The sequence below is a fragment of the Garra rufa genome, chromosome 1 (genome assembly GCF_049309525.1).
Source record: "Garra rufa chromosome 1, GarRuf1.0, whole genome shotgun sequence".
In the NCBI taxonomy this organism is placed as follows: Eukaryota; Metazoa; Chordata; class Actinopteri; order Cypriniformes; family Cyprinidae; genus Garra; species Garra rufa.
The window spans coordinates 7,714,669-7,725,412 of NC_133361.1; the positions used below are offsets into that span (position 1 = coordinate 7,714,669).

The 10,744-nt window shown below is 34.6% G+C and overlaps 1 protein-coding gene across 1 annotated transcript; it reads left to right on the forward strand.

Moving 5' to 3' along the window:
* The first annotated feature begins 1,279 nt into the window (after window positions 1–1,279).
* LOC141340105 (uncharacterized) lies at window positions 1,280–4,373 on the forward strand. The gene is made up of 9 exons (XM_073845068.1): window positions 1,280–1,340; window positions 1,587–1,907; window positions 2,012–2,315; window positions 2,596–2,676; window positions 2,903–2,964; window positions 3,304–3,390; window positions 3,592–3,620; window positions 4,049–4,117; window positions 4,254–4,373. The coding sequence occupies exons 1-9, from the start codon at window positions 1,280–1,282 to the stop codon at window positions 4,371–4,373; spliced, it is 1,134 nt and encodes a 377-aa protein (XP_073701169.1).
* Window positions 4,374–10,744: the final 6,371 nt, after the last annotated feature.

Here is a 10,744-nt window from a genome sequence, read left to right on the forward strand (position 1 = left end):
CGTGTAAAAGGTGATCTGACTGAAAATCACATCGGCGATTACCTACAGCCAATGAGACAGCAACATCCAGGCCAGCGGGAAGTTAGAGGAGGAGTTACGAAGGTAGACCACAATATCAACAAGAATAGCTTCGGCTTCTTTTCTTTTTGCTGCAAATGAGTGCACATGCAATTTGTATGACAAGCTTCTTGCGGGCTACCATTTTTTTTTTTATAATAATACCAGTCTCACGTGAGAACTTGCACGCCTGACCTCGCGTTGTTTCCATGTCACTTCTCGCGTATGTTTGGTTGTGAGATGTAGTTTGCGGACCGGGACAAAGTTGTCGGCGATTCTTCCTATTGTAAAGTCATGCAGTGTGAAACCCCTTGTCGCCAATCCAGCGTGCAGTGTGAACACAGCAGTGACGGAATGCTACCCCAGATAGTCATGCAGTGTGAAAAAATCTGTGACGCGATTGCTTTGAAAATCGTGCAGTCTGAACTCGGCTTAAGGCATACCTGTGCAATAATCATGCTCTCTAATCAGCTTCTTGATATGCCACACCTGTGAGGTGGATGTATCATCTCGGCAAAGGAGAAGTGTTCACTAAAACAGATTTAAACAGATTTGTGAACAATATTCCAGAGAAATAGGCCTTTTGTGTACATAGAAAATGTCTAAGATCTTTGAGTTCAGATCATGAACAATGGGCGTAAAAACAAAGGTGTTGCGTTTATAATTTTGGTCAGTGTATATTGAAAGTAAAGGATAAGCTCATGTAAAGGGAAAAAAGTGTCATTTCACACCTGTCAGTCTAATCTGGGTTCAGAAATGATCTCTGCTCTACTGCGGTTAAACTCAACAGTGAGATCACAGATCTGAAACACTACAACTGCTAGAATTAATACACTATTTTAGTTACAGAAGTGTAGAATGATAGTTAATCATTTTAGTATTTTAGGAAAGCCTAAAAGATGAAAATGGTCACTGTTAAACTTCATAAAGACAGAGTTTGACTAAATGCTGATTTCATAATTGCTATAATTATAGTCATTTGCAGAACATAAAATCCTTCATATGTTAATATTGTGGTTTAATTTTCTTCTTTGTGTCAGTGCATCTTTGAAAACCGCAATCAAAAGTGAAATTCAGAGCAAATGTCAGTCAAATGCAGCTCGTGTCAGAAATAAACACTCAGCCAATCAGATCAGAGGAAGTTAAACACAGGAAGAGCTGCTAGTATTTAAAGACAGAGTTGTGAGCATATAATGAAGAGGAAGACTGACAGAAAGAGAAAATGGCTGATAAGTGTCATCTGTGTCTGCTGGGACTGATCTTTCTCTCTTCACTTCTCACAGGTAAACACATCTCTATTTTCTCTACAAGACTAGTGGAATTAGTCTGGGAAACAGTTATTTTTTAACATGACCAGTTTATTCTTATGTTTCAAACAATATTCTTTTTCAGGATTATTCCTAAATTCACTAAAACATGTCAAATCATTTGAACAGCTCTCTGATAACGATAAATATCTATTACTTATTTTATTTATTTCATTTTGTAGTATATAGCATAATGATCACTCAAATGTTCTTGTGTTTCAGGTACCAGTGGAGTGGATGAGTCTCATGTGTTCATCAGTTCTGGTGAAAATGTCAGTCTGCCCTGTAATAATGCTCTTCATGACTGCAAATCAACTACATGGATCTATAACAGATTCAGTTATTCAGCAGCAGATGAACTGATTGGTTTAGGGATAAAGAAGAATAACACAGAGAGACATGAGAGACTGAGTCTGGGGTCTGACTGCTCTCTAAACATCAAGCACATCACAAAAGAAGATTATGGATTATACATCTGCCGACAATATGTGCATGGGCAACGACAAGGAACTGATGCATATGTTTATCTGCATGTTCTTCATGGTAAATTTATGATTTTGTTTCTTAATTCAAAAAGTGCAAAATTTCAGTTTAATTTCTCATGATGATTGAAAAGTGTGTGATTTGTCTTTTATTTTGTGTTTCAGTCTCTTCATCATCCTCACAGACTGAGATCAGTCCAGGCAGCTCTGTGTCTCTCTCCTGTCAGTTGTATTCATATACTGGAGTCTCTTGTCATGATTCAGGTCGTTCTGAGGGATATCAGCTGTTCTGGGTGAATCAGGCTGGTGTTAAACTGACGATATCAGACTCCAGATATCAGATATCAGCTCCAGGACGCTGTATCATCACTCTGAATACAACACTCCTGAATGAAGATGACAACAGAGAGTGGAGATGTGAAGTTACTCACAGAAATCAAATCCAGACCTCAGCTACATATACTGTCAGGTATCCAGGTAAGAAAATAATCTCATTAATCATTTTACATCCTCATAATGTCAGTAACACTAAGGACTGTTAGTGTCAATGAAGCAGAACAATCTGAGGAACAAAAGCTTCTTTCAGTCTGACAGAAGAGAAACAGATCAAGTGCTGCTGTAAATAATGAAAAAAAAAAAAAAATGACAGCAAAAACTAACATTTTTTTATGTAATGTGATCAGCAAAGTTAACATTTAACTGTCATTTTCTACAGTATAATTAATCTGAACCAGCATTCATCTTTACAGATCAAGCCGATTCAGTGACAACAGTGATTCCAGTCCGCATCACACAATCAAGTACAAAGACAGCAGTAACTTCTACACAAGGTACAGTCAAAAAATAATACTTTTCACTGTTGCCTTTTAACGGAATCCTCTATAGTCGGTGTTATTTAACACATACATATAATCACAGAAGTTAAATTGAAAGAGTTTTCAATAAAATAAAGTGATGAAGATTTAGTGTTATATTTTGCATTTTTGAGTAAAGAGCTGTTTGTGTTTAATGTTTAAATGTTATTTCTTCTTTTGAGGAGTTAGTGTTCTGTTGTAGTTTTGTGGTTTCCATTGAGCTGAAGGGTGGAGCTGCTGGTTTGGTTGTAGATGATGACTCTGGTGTTTGTGGTTTAATGCAGTGAACATGGAAGTGCTGATGATAATGCAATGATAAACAGTGTTTCATTTGTTCACTGCATATGACCTGTTAGCCAATATTTGAGCTGAAGTCAGTATGATTAGCTGGTTTTGTGATTGAATAGTCTGTGAGCGTCAGTCGGATATTTACACTAAATGAAAATAGCATTGTGTTTTTTTTTTTTTATAATGATAAATAAGGATTTTATGCACTTAAATGTGTCCTTTATCATTTTATTTGTAGTTTCTTATTTTTTTCTTTATTTTATTTATACAGCATATACACAGTAATGCTGAATGTGTGTCTCTGTATCGTCTCAGGGTTTGTGATTGCAATTGTTGTTGGTGCTTCAGTCGCTGTTCTCCTTCTTGCTCTGATTCTTTGTCTGATTCTGAAAAAAAGAGCTGGTGAGTTTTTAGAGTTTCTCATATTCTGCTACAACAGACAAAAACATCCAAAACATCTGACTAAGAGTATTTACTAATATAAGAAATCTGTGAGGTATCACAGATAATATTTCTATTCTGCAGCACTAGAATTTTTCAATACTCTTAGAAAATGATTGGTTTGTGTTTGATCGTAACTATTCTCATGGCCTTATTTTTCAGGTGTCAGAAGAGCGACTGATGACTCTGTGGTGAGTTTTGTAGGTTGATCATGAGCTGTTAGTGTCCATGAGCTCCACAGACCACTGACTCTGAAATATCACACTCTTATTAGTCACATCAGATCAGGACAAGTTTGTGAATTTCTACTCTTTCTGCCCTAAAGTTCACAAATAGAAATAAATATAATGGATAATTATGCAATCAACATTTCCATTCATCCTGCTCCCAGTAAACAATATGATTCATCTTCAATAATCTGTGTATGTTTTCATACCTGTGTATATTTGACAGTTACTGTGGTAATTTTCCTGTAATGACTCTAATCTCATCTCTATATAATAGATTTTCACTAAACCTGTAGGCTTCTACATATTTGACCATAAACATTTTCAGAATAATTATTCTGCTTCACACAGTAGTGATGGATGGGCCTTTTACAGCTTGATTTGATGTTTAGGAGCAGACAGATGATGTGATTTACACTGAAGTTACTGTGAACAGGAAAAACCGAGCCAAAAAGAACAAGGTGAGCAAACACTTCCTCAACATGACTTATATTGGTTTTATTAAATGCAGTTCTTCTAAATGTGTGTCTTGAATTGAACTCAAACTACGTGCTGTAATAATTGTGTGTTAAAACAGTAACTGTGATGTTGATTCAGGTTCGCTGTGAAGATAAAATGATTTACGCTTCCATCAGAGGAGCAGAAGCTGGAGCTCAGGAAAACTGCAGTCCACTTTATGCCTCTGTGAGCAAGAACCATCACAAATCAGGCAAATAATGATACAAAACCACATATTATATAATTGACTCCTGGTTTTAGTTCAGTGCCATTATAAATACTGTCAGTGTCTTTTACATGTTATCACAAACTCTGATTCATTTATAGTTATTGGTTGTTCTGGTCAATGTGGTGTGTTTTTGTACAGTATCTGTCTGTGTGTCTTTATCATTAATTCAAGATCTGCAGACTTGCACAAAGTCTAAAAAATAAAGGACCGTTAAATTTTTTTTAGATCATTCTTATTACAACATATATGGCTGGTTGTTCAAAAGTAATCTGATTGGATTTAAGCTATCAGATTGGATCAAATCTTAATGTGTTGTTCAAAAAAAGGAATAATGAAATATAATTTTATCCCAAAATCCAATCTTGGTTTTAATCGGGATCAATCCAAAAATCAGGAATATACTGATCCCAGCAAAAGGGTTGGATTTCAGAAAACTGGTCCAAAAAATACGACATTGTAACATGTAATATATCAAACAAAAATATTACATTTTATTTATTATTATTATTATTATTATTATTATTATTATTATTATTATTATTATTATTATTATTATTATCATTTTAATCATAGTGTCAGTATTTTGTCATGTTCTGTTCTGTCTTCCCAGTGTTTTCCCCCCTCTGTTTCTAGTGTAAAATGGTTTAGTCTTTGTCTCTGCCTTTTGGTTTTGCATGTCCGTCGATGTATTGTTACTTCTGTTTTGTTTTACACCATGTTCTTAGTTTAATTTCTAAATAAATAATTACTCTGGTTCCCATCTCCATCTCCACTTCTCAACCTGATATTTGTGACACATAGTTTGTAAACTACATTGGCACAATCATCAGAGATGGACCAGACAGAAGTTATTTGTGACCCTGGACAACAAAATGTATGCCAAAAATCATTAGGAAATTCAGCAAAGAACAAGTTCCATAAAGATGCATTGAACGTAATTTGGACATCTTTAAAGGTGATTTTCTCAATATATATATATATATATATATATATATATATATATATATATATATATATATATATAATATTTTGCAATTTCAGATATTCAAATTGTTATATCTCGACCAAATATTGTCAAATCATAGCAAACCATACATCAGTGGGAATCTTATTTATTCAGCTTTCAGATGATGTATACATATCTTTTTTTTTTTTTTTTTTTTTTTTACTAAATTGACCCTTATGACTGGTTTTGTAGTCCACGGTCACATTTGTGTAAATGCAAAGTAATCCAGATTTGGTAATCTGAAAAAGTGTGTATCTGGATCATTGTCATCCAATATAATTTTGATTTGAAAAACCAGCAGAAAAGGAAGATAATTACCTGATTCTGGATAGCAAAATATGGGATTTCCAAATCCAGATCTAGATTAAACTTTTTGAACAACTGGCCCCTTTTGTCCCGAGTGGTTAATTAACTGTCAACTTGCATTAATTATGAGAAGAGGCAAAGATACATGATGAAGTAAGAGTTTATCACTAACGTAACTGTTTGAACAGCTGTTTGTAATGTTACTTTTTTTGTTTGTTTGTTTTTTTGTCAATAACAGAACAAATGTTATTTTATAATAAAATAACAAAAAAATGTCAAATGTGTATATGTATAATGAAATTTATTTTTCATTATTATACAGGCTAGGACCTACAGTAGGTCAAGATAAATATTTGCATTACGCTTTTATTTAATTGCCTTTTTTTTTGCGGGACAAAACATGATGGGCGAGTGCAAGTCAGGGACTCCTGCAACAGAAATATATAAACATAGAATATCTAAAAGCTAATAAACTGTTATTCATCTATTACACAATAACAACAAGAACAGCTAATATAAATTAAAAATGATTAACAGGCGCAAGAATAGAAAGTTTTGGCAAATTCTGGAATGGCCAATCAGTGGTCTCCCCAATCTGGGCCTCCTCATTTAGGGGTCACACTTGACTCCCTCGCGGTCAAAAATGACCGAAGCCTTAAAAAGTAACTTTTTTTTTTTTTTCTTCAGGAAAATTAATGAAATACATTTTTGTTCAATAATATTTTGTGATTATTATTTAGAATTTTGAGAAGTTTTTACCAATCTATGCAATATTTAAACAATTTGATGAACAATTTTTCCCACTAGAATTATTATTATTTTTAATTAGGGGCCAAGCCCTGAAAGGGCTGTAGCCCCTATTGTATCTGTATGTTTTCTTCTTCTTCTTCTTCTTCTTCTTCTTCTTCTTCTTCTTCTTCTTCTTCTTCTTCTCGTCCAATGGGAATCTATGGCAGCCCTATGAACGCAATATAGGAAAATGATGAAAATTGGCACAATTATAGTCATGACCATAAATAGTAATCTGACCAAATTTGGAGTCCCTAGGAACAACTCTATAGCGCCACCACTAGTCCAAAAATTCAACATTAAAATGCTAATAACTCCTGAACCCCTAAACCTAGAAACATGAAACTTAGTACACATGATACCTCTCATCACGCTGATCACATTGAATACCTTACATTAAGACTCCACCCATTACAGTAGCGGCCATTTTGAAAAGTACAGTAATCAATCTATTTGCTACTCCTCCTTCAAACTTGATGGCTTAGATGATCTCTAGACTGAGCTGAACAAACACAACTAAACCAATTTTTTTAGTTATCTGTGTTCAAAAGTTATGATGTCGCAAATTTAACGAGGTTGACCCAAAATCGGTTCAGAGGCTATATCTCTGCCAAACTTTGATCAATTGAAATGAAACTTGGCACGCTTCATTAGCACCATGGTCTGAGGGTCCATGCCAAAGTTGGAAATAGCGCCACCTATGGGTCATGAGATAGCAAAAAAGCATATAATAGCTTATAACTTTTGAACGGTTAGTCAGAATCTGAGGATATCAATTATGCTAGGATCGACTGAACCGTGTGTCCGCCATTTTGAAATATGTCATAAATTGCAATATCTTTTAAACCATTTGACATATCTGCACAAAAATCACTAAGCATCATAAACACAATGTCCTGGAGGTACCTTGGAAGTTTGAAGACAGCGTCACCTACTGTTTCAGAGATACAACAATTCTTACAAAAACACTCATCACTTCTGAAAACATCGTCCAAACTATGACATTACCCAACTCCTCAGTGGCACAACATGTTGGGTGACTAACACTTGACCCGGAGGTAGTGGGTTTGAATCCCATGTGGTGCAAGTTCATTAAATTTTGCAAGCTGTGTAAAGCAAAAGGCTAAAGCTTTAAAAAAAAAAATCAAATTTGGTGTGTCACAAGTGTTTGATCATGTGAATTTTTAAAAGTTGTTTAGAAGTTTCAAATTAAATCCAAATAAGCCAATCATTATTAGGCAAAAGAGCGGTTGAGAGGGGAAGAGCAGTAAAGTGTGAAAGTGCAGTAAAGCGGTTGGGTGGAAAGCATGCTAAGTTTGGTGAGTTTAACCCCTTCACCCATCCGCTCTTGATCTCTAAAAAACTAAAACTAAAACTGAAGCTAAACTATACAAAAACTAAATATAAATGTACTTATAAAATAAAAACGAAGCTAAAACGAACAAAATCGTTAATGAAACTAATGAAAACAAAATTTGAAAACTCTATTAAAATAAAAGCAATTTAATAAAAAGCAAAACTGTAATAAACTTGGTTTGAAAGCTGCATTTTCACTTCAATGTTCAAAAATTAATAGTTTCCAAGTTAAATCCAAATAAGCCAGTCATTATTAGGCAAAAGGGCGGTGGAGAAGGGAAGAGCGGTACAGTGTGGAAGGGCAGCAGAGCGGTTGGGTGGAAAGCATGCTAAGTTTGGTGAGTTTAAGCCCTTAACCGTCACCCGTCCACTCTTGATCTCTAAAAAACTGAAACTAAAACTAAAGCTAAACTATAAAAAAACTAAATATAAATGTATTTACAAAATAAAAACGAAGCTAAAACAAACAAAATCGTTAATGAAACTAATGAAAACAAAATTTGAAAACTCTATTAAAATAAAAGCAATTTAATAAAAAGCAAAACTATAATAAACTTGGTTTGAAAGCTGCATTTTCACTTCAGTGTTCAAAAATTAATAGTTTCCAAGTTAAATCTAAATAAGCCAGTCATTATTAGGCAAAAGGGAAGTAGAGAGGGGAAGAGCGGTACAGTGTGGAAGGGCAGCAGAGTGGTTGGGTGGAAAGCATGCTAAGTTTGGTGAGTTTAAGCCCTTAACCGTCACCCGTCCACTCTTGATCTCTAAAAAACTGAAACTAAAACTGAAGCTGAACTATATAAAAACTAAATAAAAATGTACTTATAAAATAAAAACAAAGCTAAAACGAACAAAATCGTTAATGAAACTATTGAAAACTAAATTTGAAAACTCTATTAAAATAAAAGCAATTTAAAAAAGCAAAGCTATAATAACCTTGGTCTGAAAGCTGCGTTTTCACTTCAGTGTTCAAAAATGATGGTGACAGCTAAATGGTTAAAAGCATCTAAATAAAATCCAACCTTGACACAAGCCAAAGCAGCCACAAAGGCTTGGCCCCGTAATTGCTGCTAGCAGCTATATTTGAATTATGAATTTATTATTTTTCAATGCAATGCAATAAATTTTACATTTACATTAAAATAGAGTAAAAGCATTTAAAATCCATTTTTTAAAGTGAAAAATTGTGTCATGTGGTGTTCAAAAAAATAAAAACTTGTGTAATGACATGTAACCTTTTGTATCTCCCTATGCATATAGGGACATACAGAAGGTTACATATCATTACAAAGTTTTTTTTCAGCAAAACCTGATATTTATCCAATCAAAAAATATCTAAACCTTAACAAAAGTAATCTTTTAGAATGTCTAAATATATTTCTAAATGCAACCCCTATTAAAATGAAGAAATATTCTAAAAAAGATGTGTAAATTTGTACAGGGGATTTGGGATTCCCATTTTTTTTAGACTGTTTCTTAATTTCAACGAAGAACACTTTCTGAACACTTTTTTTTTTTCAGCACAGTGGCTGATTTGTAGCTTGTACCACCAAAAGATTCTCTGAATTATTATTTTTTCGTATTTCCCATTCATTTCCTATGTCAAAAATGACCGAAGAGGCCCAGTACTCACGAATCCTCTCATTACAACACATGAAGTGTAAACATTGTGAAAAATTCATTGTGCATATATTCATTGTGTTATAAGAGCTTCATGAGATGACAATGAACTGAGGTCAGTTTTAAGGGAGTGCTGTTTGCATGCATTCTGCAATGCATGCACACAGCAGCTGATGCTTGCTTTTCTGTTAAAGGCACATTCCACTTTTTTGGAAATAGGCTCATTCTCCAACTCCCCCCTGAGTTAATTAGTTGAGTTTTACCGTTTTGAAATCCATTCAGCCATTGAATCCTATGAGACCAATAAAGCATCACTTTCAAAAATAACCAATGAGTTTCAATATTTGCCCTCTTTAAAACTTGACTCTTCTGTAGTTATATCGTGCACTAAGAGCGGCGGAAATGTAAAGTTGCAATTTTCTAGGCCAAAAAGATTAGGATCTACGCTCCCATTCCGTGGTAAATAGTCAAGGAAGTTTGCTGCCGTAATATGGACGCAGCAGGTGCAGTAATATCACACAGTGCCTGTGGAAATGCTAACTTCATCACATTGGAAGTTACCTAGCAGGGAACTAATTTCAGGTGCTGCGTGATATTACTGCACCTGTTGCGTCATTCAAAAGTGTCACATATTGAGAGCGGCTCTCTGATGCGCAAAAATTATATAGTCTACAATATCAGAATGTCTGTGAATAAACACGGGTTGCGGGAGCATGCGGTACTGGTTAGAAAGTCAACGATAGCGAGATTAAGGGAAAAGTCCCGCAAAAGGGTCTACGCCAAAGTACACGTTTCATAAGCGCTGACATGTCAAAGTGTATTCTTCTAGGTTAGTGGTTATGATTATATCATTATGGTTAATACTAAAATGCGGAGAACACAGTCCTGCTGTCCTGATGTTTGCCGAGTGTCCAGCAGGTGGTGTCACATCCATTCCAGAGAACTACTATGGGGATTATTATTTACTTTCATATACATTTCAATTATCATTTGGTGTGCAAAATGAAGTTTACAAGTAGATTATTTACCTGACATCACTCGCGGATGCTGATTTTTTTTGCTTGTTCTGATTACTTAGTTATTATTTGCAATTATTGCTTCCACTTAGTTGAGGGAATGTTCCTATTAGGGTTTAAAGGACAGATTTACGAACAGCTTGAGCCAGCGCTGTTAGTAAAGTTGGTGTTACAATAGTACTATCAGGATTTATTAAAAACATGCAGTGAAACATTAGCGCTCAAAAGGCGAGGACAGTGTTATTTTTGCAACAGAACTTATTGAATATGC

Excerpts from the sequence above, each read along its gene's own strand:
- LOC141340105 (XM_073845068.1), top strand. The coding sequence starts at position 1,280 with ATGGCTGATAAGTGTCATCTGTGTCTGCTGGGACTGATCTTTCTCTCT. Across the intron at positions 1,341-1,586 it reads TCTCTCTTCACTTCTCACAG|GTACCAGTGGAGTGGATGAG; the intron begins GTAAACACATCT and ends CTTGTGTTTCAG. Across the intron at positions 1,908-2,011 it reads TTATCTGCATGTTCTTCATG|TCTCTTCATCATCCTCACAG; the intron begins GTAAATTTATGA and ends TTTGTGTTTCAG.